The 16,871-nt window shown below is 37.8% G+C and overlaps 1 protein-coding gene across 4 annotated transcripts in view; it reads left to right on the forward strand.

Annotated features, from left to right (window-relative positions):
• The window catches only part of AGMO (alkylglycerol monooxygenase), a 192,950-nt gene that overhangs the window by 63,539 nt on the left and 112,540 nt on the right, over positions 1-16,871 (forward strand). For all 4 annotated transcript variants that reach the window (XM_010399095.3, XM_019285765.2, XM_010399096.3 and 1 more), the window contains exon 4: positions 15,305-15,408. In XM_010399095.3, the coding sequence (XP_010397397.1) occupies positions 15,305-15,408 (104 nt within the window). The remainder of the gene's footprint in view (positions 1-15,304; positions 15,409-16,871) is intronic.

The following is a 16,871-nucleotide window of genomic DNA, read 5'->3' on the forward strand; positions in this document are numbered from 1 at the left end:
TTTTTTTTCTGTGCTACTGGGAAAGTCTCCTTCTTTCCACTGACTTTAGCTGTGCTCACTTCACCTGTCATTCCAATGACAGGCTGGCCTAGTATGTCTAAAGAAAATGTGCTGTGTGCTGTCACTGTAAATGGTAAACAAGCCAGCCAAAAACCCATAGCATGTGTAAATAAAAATATTTGCATGTCTGCAGAACCAGGATCAAGAAAATTTGTGAAGTATGTTGTTAAGCTATTCCTGAAATATGACCTATACTGGGAGCCGCAGTAAATTTCTCCCTCCAGCATTCCTCTGAAATAATTACAAGGAAATGAAGCAGCAATCAATAACTATGAATATCAGTAGCTGTAGGATTTACCACTTTCTATGCACACTTTAATAAAGATATTTGAAGAATAGGTATAGATAGTTTATACATTTTTGTGGTTTCTTCTAAGATGCCTGATAGATATGAACTGGAATTTAGCCGTCCTTCATGTGGCCTCAATGCTCCTGCACCTGGACTGCTTGAAAACCGTAGACTTTAATTGACCAAGGTGATATTTCAAATATTAATACACATAAATGCAGAATGATTTCTAAAGTTTTATAAAGTGTATGATAGACACAGTTTGCTCAATATTATTATATGTGATATCAAATTACAGTGGAGACTGCTATTTTGGAAAACAGGTATAAATAGGTGTTGAGTGGATTGCTCTGGTCATAATACTGCAAGTCTTGTCACTCTGTTAACTTTCTCTCTAGATTATTAGAATCTTTACAGCATCAGAGTGTACCCCACAACTGGAAGACTTTGCTTTGCTAACAGTAGTTTAGATCTGTTGTCACAGAAAAGCCACGCTCGTATTAGTCTGAATTTATCTGAATAAGCTGTAGGTCATGTGAAAATTGCTTTTGAATTATATAGTTTTGAAATAAGTGAATGCAAATTGGGACCTTAGAGATGTTACTTTTTTTCTTGCACCTGTGAAATACTGTTCTGATTTTAAATTTATAGCATCTGAACTGTATCCCATGTTAGATAAAGGAGAGGTTTAGACATGGTTGATGCAGTTGTAAATTAATGTGTCATGCAATCTGTGTGACTACAGCTTAGTCACGCCCATTAGTTTTCCTTCAAAATTTCATCTTTTAATGCAGGAAATATGGTTTGACTTTAGATTTTGTTTGTATTTAGTAGCGCTTAATCTCCTAGATTAAGTTTTTGGGGGTTTGCTTGTTTTTTTTCCTTTCTTTTTTTAAGTGGTTTGCTGTGTAATTGGTGTTGTAAAAGGCAAAACTTCTGTTACACCTACCAGTTTCTCCTCTGGGTTGGCAGCATTGTAAATTATTAAATAGAACTACAGACAGTGTCATGATAAGTTTTAATGTGACAGTGAAGTGAGAGCATTGATCTTATGTAATTTGAGTCAGAAAAATCTGAACAGGTAAACTATTTGTAACTTCTTACAGCTGAATAGGAACATAAGTAATATTAGTAACAGAAAAAAGGCCATCTGGTCCAGCTTGCCTGAGTTTGTTTGCCTGGTTGATCATAATCTCAACCACCTGCTTTTCCACTGAGCTCTACTTCACCAGCCCTATCTAATTCCAGAAACAAATGTATCTGTCTCTTGTACACCTTTATAAATCTTTCCTTATAACTTTGAATATTCAGACCTTATGTGGTCTCATGGCACAGGAGATCTGCAAAGTCTCAGAAGAGATCAGAGCTGGTAGGTTTTGTATGCTCAATAAATGCACAGAAAGAAGTGCTCCTGATCTAAGGGTTTGTAAGCTACTTTTGTAGGAGGTATGTGGATGATTAGAAGCCTATTGTAATAGAATTAGATGAACATCTATGGGGTGATATGATTGCCCTAGCCAGTTGCAAAATGCAGATGTTTGTTTTGCTTTTAGATTTGGAAACAGACTATCTGTACTGATATCCGGCCAAAACATTTATTATTTTATCCAAATTTTTAACAAGACTGTACTTTCTTTCTGGTAATGTTGGTGGGGGAATAAGAAGAGTATTTAGTACTCTTAAACTACAGTTCTTTTTTTGGTGAGTAGCAGAGGAAGTAAACAACAGGCCTGTGAAGTAAAGTTTTCTTTCTATAAACTAAAGAACAAATTTACTATTCTGACTGTGTCTTTCAATTCCCACTTGCTTTATCAGACATGCTTCTTCTCTGAGGCAGTGGTTAAATAATTGGGAACGTTATTTAAATGGGATTAAAATTATTTAAACTATCAAATAAACTTTTGATCTGTTTCTGAAAAATCATGTCAATCTTTATATACATCAAGTTCTTTTAAGTGAATTTACTGTTCTGATGTATTTCAGCAACTATCTCTAAATTAGGTTTGCTTGTGTTTCTACATTCTCACCCCTCCCTCCCCCCCCCCCCCCCCCCCCGCCCGCCCTTTTTTTATTCTTCTTTTCCCTTGCTTCTCTCTGCCTGGAGGTGAAATAAAGAAGGTTCCTGTGCTATAGCCAGTTGTTCACAGCTTAGATGTTGTGATATTGAAACCTGTCAGTTATACTGATTTGATTACCTAGGTCCTGATTCCCTAGTGTAAGCTCCTAGCAATTTCTCTGGAGTTTTGGCTAAAGACTATTCTTAGCCTGGACTGGCACAGCTGTGCACTGCTTCCCTCTAGCCACTGTTTTGCTGCCACTGAGTGTCTCTTGGCTGGGAAGTTAAAAAATATTTTATCCATTGTTGGGGCCTTCTATCAAAGACTCTAATGTAGTGGTGAGATGAATATGGAGTAGTCCTTTAACTTAAAAGTTTTGAAAGCTCCCATGCTGGGTGTAGAGATAATGGGTATTGGAGTGCATATAAAATACCCTATGAAATTATACATAAATGCTTACTGTTCAATATGTCTTAACAGACTGTAAAACTTTGTACTTACAAGTATGTTTTCCATAAAAAAATCAACACTTTTAAGATAAAGAGAAGGATTCTCTTGTTTCCCTCTCCTCCCCTGCTAATAGTAGGCGGAGATTGGCCGTGGAGTAATAGGATTTTTTGGTAGACGAGAATTGCGTTTGGCTCAATCTGCCTAAAAAAGCCAACAGCACACTCTTTTTGGGTCAGTTCTTTTGTCTAGCGATGGATTTTAACCAGAGATCTCAAAGCAGAAAAAAACCCTTCTATTTTTATATTGAAAGTGAAATACACTACCCTTGCCAGATAATAATGACACTGTATAAAGTAGAGGAGCCTATTTTTCTTAGGCAGATCTGTTTCCTATATACAGCTTTAGTGGTTGAGGTAAGTCTGCAGTCTAGTATCCTGCACTTCATAGCTTTAATGCTGACTTTTGTGTGATTGGAAAGTACAAAGTACAACGTTTACATCCTGCATTAAGCTTTCAGTCTTAGCTTGTTCTGTAACTTAGAGCAAACAGATAAAGGATAAAAATGAATTCTTTTACAGTGGGATGTGTAAAAATGTTGTAATTAATCAGCTAAAAATATTTTTTTTCCAAACTTGCTATTTTCTGTCCCTGAAATCCTTTCATTTCTGTTAGCTCTGGTACTAATTATCCAGCCACTAGCTATTGGCCTTTAAAGTCAGAAAATGCAACATCATTTAGGAGACATGTGGTTGCCAAACCCAGTGAGCCTGTAGGAGGAGTTCCTTTACAGGTCAAGTGCAATAGCTGCTCTTTGACAAATCAGTCTGAATTAGCATCATAGGAGTCTGTTGGTATTCCTGCTCCCCCACACCTCCGGCTTCATCTGTTAGCTGCTGCCATTGTTTTGCACTCCCAGACCTGCAATCTGTTTCAGTGCTTGCTGGTAGTGCAGGAGCACCTTCCGCTCTCCAACCTTATTACCAGAATTTATGGCACATGTAGAAATGAGGTCTGTACCTGAAACTCTACTGTGTGTGAGTTCACCTGTCTTCAGCTAGTAATCATTTATCAATATTTTGGAGAAAGAGGAAATGTAATATAAAGTTACTCCTCTGACTGGTATTTGGAATTCCAGAGTTAGCACTATTAGCAAGGGGCACCCAAGTAAAATGCTTTCTTCAAGTCTTTCATCCCTTTTGGCTAAATGCGAGCGTGCTGCTCGTACCTGTATCCCTGTGGATGGCTCCAATGTTAAGACCTATTTGTGTAGTCCTAATTTAGGCTCTTGTCTGTTCCCTGCTGAAGAGACAGGACAGGGAGTGGTGGGAGACAAAACCTTGAAGATAACATGCTGGTTCTAGAGACGTCCTCTAGATAATCCCAGCTGACACACTTAGGGGTGTGCTCTACCAGATAGATCCCAGTTTGGTGGGGTATGGAGGCAAGCTTGTACCTTTCTTTTCACATTTAAATTGAGGCTGCCTGCTTTGACAATTGACTGTGTTCTGCTCTCTTTATCTTATCTGTCTAAATGGCTTCCATATCGTTCTTGTTAGGATGATAAATGGAAAAGGCTGTTTAAGTTTTAGCATGCTTGATGGTGTCCAGAGCCAATCTGTTGCAGGTGAGATGCAGCCATAGGTAATTACTTAATGGACATAGAGGATCTATGGTCAGCTATATACTCTTAGGAATGGGAGTATAATATAAGTACTGACAACACTGGTCCAAATGTACTTTGTGGAAGTGCAGGTCTCTTCTAGCACACATCACATATGTTATAAATGAACCAGATGGCTGCCAAATACAATGGAACTACCACTGTTTAATAAGCACAGGGCTTTCCTGATATCTCCGTAAATTTCAATAGATTCACTTGCAAATCTAGTCTGCATTTCCACACATCTATCGTTCAGGAACTTGGCTTAATAAGTCGTTTAAAACACTTTGGAAGAGAACCCTAGGGAGTCAATTCCTCTTTTATACCAGAATAAATTAACTTATCAAAGTTAATTCTTACTGTATCTAGTTTGAAAAAATGACCAACCAAATAAATGAATGCAGGAATTCAGCCTAAAAGGTAAAAGTTACATGAAGGGGCTGTGCATATTTCCTTTGAAAAAGTATGTTTATGCTTTTAGGTTGGAAAACTTGAAATCATTCCAGTTCATCCTTTTCTTTCTTTTTTTTCTTTTTTCTTTTTTTACTCTTGTATTTCCCTAGCATTCTTTGAATGTATTGTTCTGAGGGGCAAAAAAGTAAGATTAATGTGTCTGAGTTACTATCAGTTATTGTTTTCTTCCTAATATCCTCCATCTTTATGTTGCTTTAACATATGCACATTCAGAGTTTTGAACATTGTGGGAAAAGGTTTCACTGGTATACATTCTTGCCATTAAAGTGCTTCCCTTCTGAATATTGCCTGCCAAAGTATGTGGTATCCTGCAGAGCAGGAGGATGAGGACATAGATTGCAATGAAGCTGAACAGTTTGCACTTCCTAACAGTGACACCAAACATCAATCTTTTGTAAAGACAGCCCAGAATACAGGAGAACTCTCACCCCCACTCCCTCACACAGAAAAAACAAAAGGAGAATTATCTTCTCTTTTTTTTCCCATTTCATTTCAGCAATTTCCTTCTAAGATCCTCCAAGATGAATATGTTCTCAAATTGCATAAGCTGACATTTCAGTGGCTGAGATTCTTTTGGGGAAGGAAAAAAAATGAAAGAATTGAAGTAAAAATTCATCTTTAGGTTTTTTGAAGTAACTTTTTTTTCCTTTAAAGATTTTATTTAATTTAGTCTCAGTTATCTTTTTATCATCAGGCTAATGAATACAGTGCTAATTTTGTCACAGTTAATGCATTTCACACATTTATACCACAGTTTTACCTCAGTATTCAGTAACACTAAGTTACAATATACAGGTTGTCAAGTGCTCAGAACTAAAGACTGCCAGTGCTGTTATTGGCCATACTGGGAGAAGCTTGAGTCCAGTCTGCAGCTTGTATGAAGCGGCACCTATAGAAGTCATTTTGAACCAGCTGCTGGGGATCTTCTTTACACAGAAATTTGTTTTAGATTTTATTTTAATATATAAATGTACCTTCACCAACACGATGATTTAGAATTGTGAAATTAATGAGCCATATTCTCCTCTTTGTAGTAAAAAAAGGTGCAGAAAGAGCGAAGTGCTGCAAAAAGTTTCTACGTCAATGAATTTCAGAAGTTAACATACAGTGTGTCAGTCAGGAGGCTGTGAGGTGTAAGGTGGATAAACCTTGCTATAACCAGGAGGAGCCCTCACTAAAGAAAGGGTATTTGAAAAAAACCTGAGGCCAGTATTTGTGGAAAAGGCTTGACAGGGCTTGGGACTGGCTTCAAAAAGAGGATTTTATGCTATGGTTTGGTTATCCTTGAAACTGCCATGGCACCAATTTTTTTTTTTTTAATTTTTTTAACAAATCAGAGCTGTTTTAACACTTCTACACATAAAGAATCTGTAATGAAATCCTTAACAACTGGAAAACAGGATACCTGAATCAAGCCTTATACACATGTGAAAGAGAAAAGTCAAAGTGCAACAGCTGCTTCCATCTTGGTTCCTGATGGTCTAGAGACTCCTGTCTTTGTTACAGAGATCACCCAGAGCTGAGGGAAACAGCGCTTTTACCAGCTGCAGAGCTGCTCCAGACAACTAGAGCACTTAAACAATTGGCTTCAAGAAGGCGTGAGAAACAGGCTGGTCAGGCAAGTTGTAGCAAAATTTTTTGTGAGAGACCTACTGTGGACTGAAAGACTTGACAAATGTTCCACTATTTTCACAGTTAACATATATACACAGTACTAAAACTTCCTCCCTTCTGTATTTTTCGTCATTTTTTGAATTTTTTCTATTTGTCTTTGTGGAAGTGTCCAAATCCAACAATCACATGCTAAAATTGCTTTGGATCATTTATCTTCTCAGTATCTTTTTGCACAAAGGAATGCACGTTCATTTTCTGTTAGAACTATGAATGAAGTCAGAGATTGAGTCACTGTAATTTATTTCTGACTCTTACCTGATAACCTTTATTCCTTTGTGGCTTTCCAGGGTGTATGTGGAAACAGACTGTTCAGTTCCTGGAAATTGTATGAAAAGCTCACAGGCCATGGGTTAACACTGTCCTAATGTAATAACTGAGATTCTTACTCTGGTTTACATGGATATAACAATGCTGCATGAAGTTTGACTCATGCAGCTTAGTCTCCAAGAGAACTGCTCCTACTAGAGAATCTTTGGGTATGCTGTGGCTTTTTCTAGCCTTTGCATTGATGTCCCATGTTTATGAGTTCGCCAGGAAATAACATACAGCACGTATGGGTTGAGAGGACCATTATTTTTGACCTGGCCAGCTTCTGCTTTCCTAACCACATGATATCCTAAATACTTTACAGATTCAGAAGTGTATCTGAGTGTAGTTCACAGTCCCCTGGATTCTTGCTAGAAGGGGATTTGATCTGGCCTGTTGTTTATTCTGGGTAGCATGTGTAATACTTTGGCTTATCTTGATTCTTCCCACGTTCCCCCAGACCATTCTGCATCTTAAGTTTTGCAGATCTTATTGTGGATTTTTTTGTGTGGGAGCAGATTTGTGTTTTCAACTGGTATGGCAGCAGATCAAGCAGGAGGTTTTGGCTTGTGCACACATTCTGGAGGCAGGTTTTGTAGAAGGTTGCTCCAGTTTTTGGCTTACAAACCATGGGAGTGTATACCATGTATTACTTGATTACAAGTTAGCCCACTCACTAAATAGTTTGCTGACCACATACAGTAACATAAGAAGAAGCTGAAAAACAGAGATAATCCTGAGCAAAGCTCAGAAAGAGCACATCTCACATCACGGAAGGATCAGTTGCAGAACACCAAGTGAAATTTCCTAATTTAGCTGCTGGATTGTGATTATATAGGTCACAGGGTGTCTCTGGGTAGCATCATTTTCTGTTTGATACTGGCTTTGAGACATGCTGTGTGATTGCCTATCCTGGCATGTGGGTAGCACAATATGTATTTCATTGCAAAATGACCAAGGAGGACTAGATAATACTGAGGCTGAAAAGATGCGTCTGAGCTGTTCCCCTTCTCCTGACACACCAACTCAATGAGCAATGGCTAATATTTTAAACAGTGGTGAAAATCCTACTTCCTAAAGGCTGAGAACTGGTCTGGGTCAGGTACATGCACAGATAGGTGCTTCTCAAGAAAAATGTGCAAAGAAGGTTAAGAAAATTGTTTGAAGGTCTATAGTAAATCAAGTCTAGTTCACTACTTGAACTCAGATCTCCTTACAGCCAGTCTTTTGATTTACAAATGTGATTATCTTGAGAAAACAAACTGCTGAAAGTCACTGTAGCCAAGGCCACAATTTAAGAAAAATGTGTCTTCTTAAAAAAAAAAAACAAAAAACCAAACAAAAGTGTACATTTCCCTGTATACATGCTTCTTAGTGTGTGGTATATAACAGAGCTTTCCAGATAAATTCCTTGGATCTAGTCCTGTTCTCATTAAACCCACACAGCTCTATGCTAACACTAACGTAACCGAGGAAAGAATTTTTCCTATAAGAATTATATTTCTAATAAGCAGGAAGCAGAGCCTTTTGGCAAATCACCTATCCTGCAACTCTGCCTGAACAACACTAAAGCAAAAAACATAAAGCAAAATTGGCTCAGAAGAGTCACAAAATAGGGGCTACACCATAACAGACTGAACGGGAGAGTTGCACACAGTTCATATCTACTTCTGTTGTGGAGATGATAGCTAATCTGTTAGATTTCTGGTTTTATGCAAGGTTGATCCCAAATAGGTCCCAAAATACAGTTTTTTAGCCAACTTTTATTTTAAAAGTCTGGTAATTGTCCTTTCCGGCAACAAAATTTAAGTGGTACTGTATCTCAGGGGTTGCTTATCCAATGCAAGTGTAGAATCCAGCAGGGAATGACATTCTGTGAAAAAGCTCTGCATGAGAAGGAATTTATTCAAATTCTTAAAAAGCACCAATAGTACACTAAATTGGGAGGAGCTGCTGACTCCCTTGAAGGCAGAGGCCCTGCAGAGAGACCTCGTCAAATTAAAGGTCTGGGCAATCACCAGCTGCAGGAAGTTTAACAAAGATAGGTGCTGGATTCTATACCTGGACCAGAACAACCCTGGATGTATGGACAGACTGGGGAATGAGATGCTGGAGAGCAGTGCTGCAGAAAGAGACCTGGGGGTCCTGGTCAATGGCAAGTTGCACATGAGTCAGCAGTGCCCTGGCAGCCAGGAGGGCCAAGCATGTCTTGGGGGGCATCAGGCACAGCATCGCCAGCTGGGCAAGGGAGGGGATTGTCCCCTCTGCTCTGCACTGGGGCAGCCTCACCTCGAGTGCTGGGGGCATTTTTGGGTGCCACAATAAAAAAAGACATTAAACTCTTAGAGAGTGTCCAAAGGAGGGCAACAAAGATGGTTAAGAGCCTTGAGGGGAAGCCATATGAGCAGTGGCTGAGGTCACTTGGTCTGTTCAGCCTGGAGGAGAGGAGACTGAGGGGAAACCTCATTGCAGTTACAACTTCCTCATGAGAGGAAGTGGAGAAGCAGACACCGATCTCTTCTTTTTGGTGACCAGTCATGCAACTGCATCAGGTAAGGAAAAGGATATTCACCAGAGGGTGGCCAGGCACTGGCACAGGCTCCCCAGGAAAGTGGTCACAGCACCAATCCTGAGAGAGTTCAAGAAGCATTTCATCAATACTGTCAGACACATAGAGTGATTCTTGGGGCTGTCCTGTGCCAGGCCAGGAGTTGGACTTGGTAATCCTTGTGGGTCCCTCCCAACTCAGCATATTCTGTGGTTCTATGATTCTATGAACAGATCAATTAGAAGAAGGCAGAAAAGTAGTAATTAATCAAACAGCTGGGGATTTTTTGTGAATCAGAAGAAGTAATAGTTTAGCAGATAAATTATTTAAATGCTATGTATTTTCCTCTCTATTATCTTTGTAGATAGGGTTGGAATGCATAGAAAAGGAGTGACTGACGTTTCTACCTTCCAGGCCATTTTTCTTTCCTCTGTCATCCTGGGGTTCTACTAATTCTGACTGGAGAGATGTAGACCCAGGAGATGATTCCTTTTCGATTGCTTGTAGGTGAACGCAGCACAGAGTACCTGCCTCTGAAGCCCTGTGGGTTACACCTGCTTTAGGAACCAGATTCCACATTAGGGTCAGTTGGGACCATGCCATCTTGTAAAAGATGGCTAGCATAGCAAAACTGAAGGCTCTGTTTAAATTTAGATAGGTACTGAAGGGAAAATTTCTCCTGTTCTCCTAGCTACAGTTGGTGTTGACTGAAAGAGAGTGGAAGCTCTACATGACTCATCATCTGTATTATTTTTTTTCTGTATTAAAGATCTGTGTCTTATAAAGCTTGTGTGCATATTTTAATTAAAGGGTCATCTCTAATCTTTTTTATTTACTCAAGGTTCATCAAATCTTTACCATTTCACTGATCCTGGGGATTTCATTAAATGGCTGTTGTCATTGAAATCACTCTTTAAAATGAGTGTTTTTAACAGGTGTTTTTTTGGCATACATGTTTTCTCCTGTTGTTAATCAAAATGTGTTGGGCTGTGGAAATCACTTAAAATTACAGAAATGAACAACAACAAAAAAATCTCATTTCGACCTATCTGTATTATGTATTCTTCAAGAGGAATCTTATGTGCACAATGACCATTGTCTACTACTACAAAAGAAATACTTCAGAAATAGTGAAATATGGCCCAGGCATTGGATCTGTCTTAGGGATTCATAGAAAGGGACTTGATTAGTAATGAAAAATTAATTTTGAATTAAAAAAATAAGCCTAAGTAAAATCATTGGTTGCCTTACTGATATGATTTTGAAAGTGTGTGAAACATTACATTTTATGAATTAATTAGGAGGAGGAAGGCAGGAAGAAGTACAAAAGAAGGATAATATCAATAATCTTTTTTCATTTTAGAAAATCCAGAAGAGAAGATAAAGTGGGACTGCTGAAATAAGCCTGGCTCCAGCTTCTTGTTAGCCAGTGCTTCATTGTTGTTACAAGGCTATTAAGTTCCTCCAAAGCCTGTGCTTCTCCAGGCCAGTTCCCTCAGCTTCTCATTTTCTTTCTTCTAATAACAGAATTCATACATTGAACTAATGCTAAAATGACAAATCCTTGTTTTCTTTTGGAATTAGTTGTAGGATAGGAGTCTCTCAGCTGCTTGGAACCCACTGATTTTAGCACGTGCAGGTCTGATTCTGAGATGACTTCACAGAGGCTTAAAGAGCTAGAATGAAAACTGTTGGAAGCCTGGGTTCAGAGAATTGCAGTCTTTCAGTGACAGGCAGTGATCCTCAAAAGCGCACTGCATTTGACCTGAGGCCTTGGGAAAGGCTTCCCAAATTATGTGATGGCACTGAGATTGTTGCTGTGTAATTAAAAAGAAGTTTGTTATATTACTGGGTGGAATATGTAGAAATATAGAAAATTTAGGTTTCTGGGATATAGTAATATACATGTAACAAGATGGAGGATTTTGGGTGTAGGTTAGTTCTTCTTCTTTCTTCTTCTTCTTCACAAGCCTGGGTGATCTGGTATTGGTTCAAAAAACCCTCAGTGTGGAAGATGAATGATTAGTTATTGGATTATAAGTAAAAATAAATTAGTTGGAATTCCATAACTGGGTAGTTTGGGCTTTAAAAGACCTTGGAAGATAGCACTCGAGGGCCATTTTCACCTTGTTAACTTAGAGGCACATACTGTGCAGCTGTACTATAGATAAGAAATAATAAACACCTGAGTCCGAAGAAAAACTTCGCATCTCCTGCATTTCAATCCAAACTCTGAGTAAAAGAACCATGAGACAGAGGCAGAGAAAGAAAGGAACAACAGAAAATTTAATAGAAAACTGAGGGCCAAATTATAACCTGTCCCTTATTTAGCAATTGCTGTGTAGCACCAATTTTCTTTCCTTCCTCATCTAGCTACATAGCCTCATTTATTCTCTGTTGGGATTACATGCTGATTCTTTAAGTTGGGTGATGGATGAAAATATTAATTGATTCAGTAGGTGATGGTAATAATAATAATAATAAATTCAACAGTAATTGACTCCAGTAGCAAGATGTAGTTGCTCTGTTGTTCCCCAGATGAGAATAGCTCATCAGGTCTCCATCCATTAACAGGAAGTTGGGGAAAGCCAAGGCAGGAGAGGAGGTCCTTGCTGTGCTGTGTTATAACTTGTATAACTTTCCTCACGACTACATGAAAAGGAAATGCTACCTTTATCTTCATTTAGAGGTAGTTCTCCCTAATAGCAGAAGATGCGGAGGTTTTCTGAGACCCAGCTGAGTCTGAGGAACTTAAAGCTGGTCCTGCTGTGAGCAGGAGGTTGAACTAGAGACCTTCAGTGGTTCTCTCCCACCTGAATTATCCTATGATTCTATGAGGTTCACTCTCCTGAATCAAAAATAGGGGGGTTTGTGCATAAGCATATTGAAGTTACCAATTTTTTAAATTGTATTTAACAATCACATTTGAGTTATGAAATGTCAAAAATTCCATTAGGGCATTGTCTCGGTGGCTTCTCCAATTCCATTGCCTACTTTTTTCCTGTGGCTTCGCAGTAGAATTTGATAATTCTATAAAATGCAGTAATACTTCCTGTTTTCTGCATAGGTGTTTTTTTTTTTTTTTTAAATCTATGTTAGAATTGGCTCAGGGCTCAGCCTTGCTCTCTTTATTGGTCATTATGTAATAATACATATGAGAAAGAGTCTTTTATAATTTTATCCTCATTCAAATAATTTTCTCATTTTCTTTCAAGTTATCGTCATTAGGAATGAAAAAGTGAAACCACAAGTCTTCTGTAGACACATACAATTTAATTTCTGTTGCGGGCAGTTGGTGAGCAGACAGCTTTATTCCTTGAAGAATGCTTGGTCTGTTTCTTAGATTTGATACATGTCTTTTTGGCATTATGGTTGTAATATTTTTAATGTACTAATGCTTACAGACTGAGTTTTGGGGTGATCTATTTCACACATTCATATTATTCTTCTGCTTCAAATAAAAAGTTATTGGTTATCAGTTTCTTCAGATAAATTTTTAATACAAAATTTTTTTCCGATCGAGTCTGCCTGTTTTTCAAAGGAATTTAACATAGCCTGTGCCACTGGTATCGTCAAGAATAGGATTAAGGAGCAGGGTTTAATTTACTTAGCTGTAACAGAAGTTAGAAATAGCTGTAGCAGTTAAATTACTTGTGGAAAAATTGTTTGTTTATCTCCCAAATATTCCTCTGGTGCATTTTTGAATGATAGATCATTTAAGCTGACTCGCACATCTGAAAGGCTAACATTTTACCAATATTTGGTTACCTTATTCCATACACTTGTTAGTGTAAGAGGCAGTTTAGCTGAAAAATGAATCCTAATAAAATGCCTTTTTAGTAATTCATTTTGAAAACCATTTGACCTTAGCTACAATGAAAGTACACTGTAAAAATCATCATAGATTCCCTTCCTTGAACTTTTCATAATGCTGAAAAATGACTGAGGGAAAGAAGAAAGATCCAGTTACTGTACCCTGTTTGCACAGCTGTACTTCATTGAGTGGAGGCTTGTGTTACACACAGTTTGTGATAGGAAGTAAATGCTTTTAAAACAACTAAGGAGACAGGTCTTTAACCTCCACCTTTTCAGATGCTTTGTTCACTCATTTAGCTTCTGTCGAGGTCTTGAGAAACATTTCAAATACAAATTATTATTGAATACTGAAGCTCACCTGAATAATTCATTTCCTAGTGTGTTTATTAGGCAGAGATACATTGAGATGCGGTTGTTGTTTTGGTTTTTTTTGAGAGGCATCACTAATTCTTGATACAGTGAACACTTGTCCCTTCAGGAATAAATGCATTTAAAGAAGAAAGGATTCAAAGACTCAGTGTTAAGTGTTTTTTGATAGTTGAAATTACAGATTTATTTCAGCAATTTCAAGTATTTTTAAGGCCTCAGAGGTCACTCAAAAATGATTTTGTGATGTTAATTACCAAATTGTCAAAATTAATTAGAGTTAAAAGTTCCAGTTGCTGGCCTACAGGACTTTTACCTCCTGTTAAAAGACGATCTAGTCCCCTAAATGGTGAAGATACCTTCAGATTCATGAAGAGGATTTTTTTTGCATTACTTTACATTGCAAGTGCATGTTAATCACCAGACCTAAACTATTTAATGTAAACTTGGCTGCAGATAATTACAGGACTTCAGACAGACATTATAAAATGGTTCTCTGAATATGATTCTAGCATCCGCCAAAGGCGCTTCTCTGATGGCTCTGGTGAAACAAATCGGTGGCAACAGGAGTGTGCAGCTGGCAGAGAGCCAGTCAACTTTTAATTTCTGTAATCAGCTGAGGCTTTATGTATACTTCATTACTTGGAATACATGAGACCTCAAATTAAAGATTATGATAAATAGGCATTATTTGGGCTGCAATGCTTTTTCCTTTTTTCCTGTAACGAAGATAATCCTTATAGCTATGTATATGATAGCCATGAATATTTCTATTTTAACATCCCACTTCAGACTTTCCAGATACAGTGCAGACAGACTACCCAGATCTGCACTTGAGTGAGAAGATGCCTTGAAATATAATCAGAATTTTGAAGTATTCTTCATTTCAGTGTGTTAGAGGTGTCATGGCTTCGGAGGACATGGCTGACACTGGTTTTGCCCTTATTCCAGCAATTTGTTTTTTGACTGTAACAATAGAACCACTGCTCTCCTTTGGCTGGGTCAAGGGTTCCCAGCAAGCATCGGTTTTTCTGTTTGTCGCTAGTGGGCAGGCAATGGCTGTGTTTTGTGGTCTGTGGCACGAGTGGGTTGAAGATTCACGCATTCCAGAAGAATTTAAGCATAAAAGCTGACACCAGTTAGGTCATTTGTTTAAATTTGGTGCATAAGATTTTTGGAAATTTTGTGTCCCCTTCTAGTCTTTAAATATACCAAGTGCAAGCATGAGAGCATCCTCAGTCTTTGTCCCTCTGAATCCTTTACAGAGTTCCTACTGACTCATGTTACCAGGACTCAGATGAGGCTTTCTGACTGTTTAATTCTCATCTCACACGTGCTTCTACTCTTGCAGCAATGATTTTAGTTCCTGCTACAGCCTCGCCTTACTTCAGCATGAAATTTACACTAACTTGTGTGCACTGACAGACATGTAACCCAGCCTACCGAAACTCAGCTTTGAGCATTAGGTTTTATTATTTTATGTTAATGTAAAATAGAAAAGTGTAAATTGGGGGATTAGTTCCTTTTAACTTAAGAAAAAAGGCCTTGGGAAACAGGTGTTGCTTCTCTAGTACAAACCTCATTAGAAATTTTGTGTTTTACAGAGGTTAATATACTTTGGGCTGCACACCAGGTACACCATAGTTCAGAAGATTACAACTTATTCACAGCCTTGAGACAATCTGTACTGCAGAAATACACCTCCTGGGTAAGTTGCACAAGATTTGAGAAACAAATTATTATCAACAAGGTTCAGTAAAAGTGAAAACAGAGCGTTTATTTGCCTTCAAAGAAAACCAATTTTTTTAAAGATGTTTGACGCTGAAGGCACAGAAGATGAAACTGAAGAATCTGAGAATCACAAGTTTTAAAATATATTCACTAATGTTGTACAAAACCCATGAAAATAGCTATAAAATTTAAAGGCTAACTATATAACCCTGTGTTTATATTTTCATAACTTTTTGAGTAGAATGGAGAATTTTCATTTAGTTATTCATACATAAGTACAGAAAAAGAGCAGAGTATAATTCAACTGTTTCAGAATATGTCTGTCTAACTAAAAGGAGCAGGGAGAGAAATCATCATTAAAAATTCCTTTGGAAAATTCATATGTAGTTATTTGTCTCTGCTCAGTCAGGTCATGTCAGTACTGTAGTAGGTAAGGGCAGTATGTAACCTAGTGTTATATCAGATAAAAGTAATTTGAAATGTTGAGCTGTGTACATATTCAGTATTTATATACAGATTTTAAAAAGTATATTTCCAAATGCATTCATAAATGTAACATAATATTTAGGGCTTAGTTCTGTACCCAGGGTAACTGCTGATGTCCTCAGGTGAGCCCTCATGTTCTCTTTTGACTTTTTTCACTCGGATTATAGTTTTTCTGGTTGTGTGTTATTCAAAAAGAAAAACTTCAAAATCTAATTTTCAGAATTAGAGTTCAAAAGGAATATTAAATGTATTTACATATATAAATACATACGTATATAATTATATATATTCTCCAACGAGATATAATATGGGTGGTGAAGGGAACCCACAGTCCTCTGGCAATCTCTACATCCAGCCTGTGAGCGAATGACTCAAAGTCAAGAGGGTATGCTCACACATGCAAATCCAGTGTAACTCCATTAACTTCGGTAAAGTGGATTTATGTAACTGAACATGGACTTAGCCTCTAGTTGATAACTGTTTAAAGCACATGGCATTAAATTAATTAAAGTGCTAGGTTCCAGAGAAATTTTCTTCTGAAAGTCATGAAGCAGTACTATTTCTTAGATATTTTTCTTAATGTCTTCTATATAAATTCTTGTTTATGTATTAAGAAAGTAATCATCTGATGTTAGCAGGATTGCCTAGAATTTAAATTACTGTAATGAGCAATAGCGGAAGGGATGTCTGTGACAACTCTGCTTCCTCTGTAAATACTGCTATGTTAAAGATTTAACCTTTGCCCATTTACCCATGGGGACCATATGTGCAAATGCTTAACAAAAACAATAATTCAAAAAAGACAAAAAGCCTGTGTGTACATATGGGTGTGTGCATGAGCACTTTGTCTGCTGGCATAATTTTAGGATGATACCTCAGAGAGCATAAAATATTCAAAAGACCAAGATGTCTGGCCACCTTGGATTCCAAAGACCATCCTCAGGACCACACTGG

The sequence above is a fragment of the Corvus cornix genome, chromosome 2, assembly GCF_000738735.6.
Source record: "Corvus cornix cornix isolate S_Up_H32 chromosome 2, ASM73873v5, whole genome shotgun sequence".
In the NCBI taxonomy this organism is placed as follows: domain Eukaryota; kingdom Metazoa; phylum Chordata; class Aves; order Passeriformes; family Corvidae; genus Corvus; species Corvus cornix.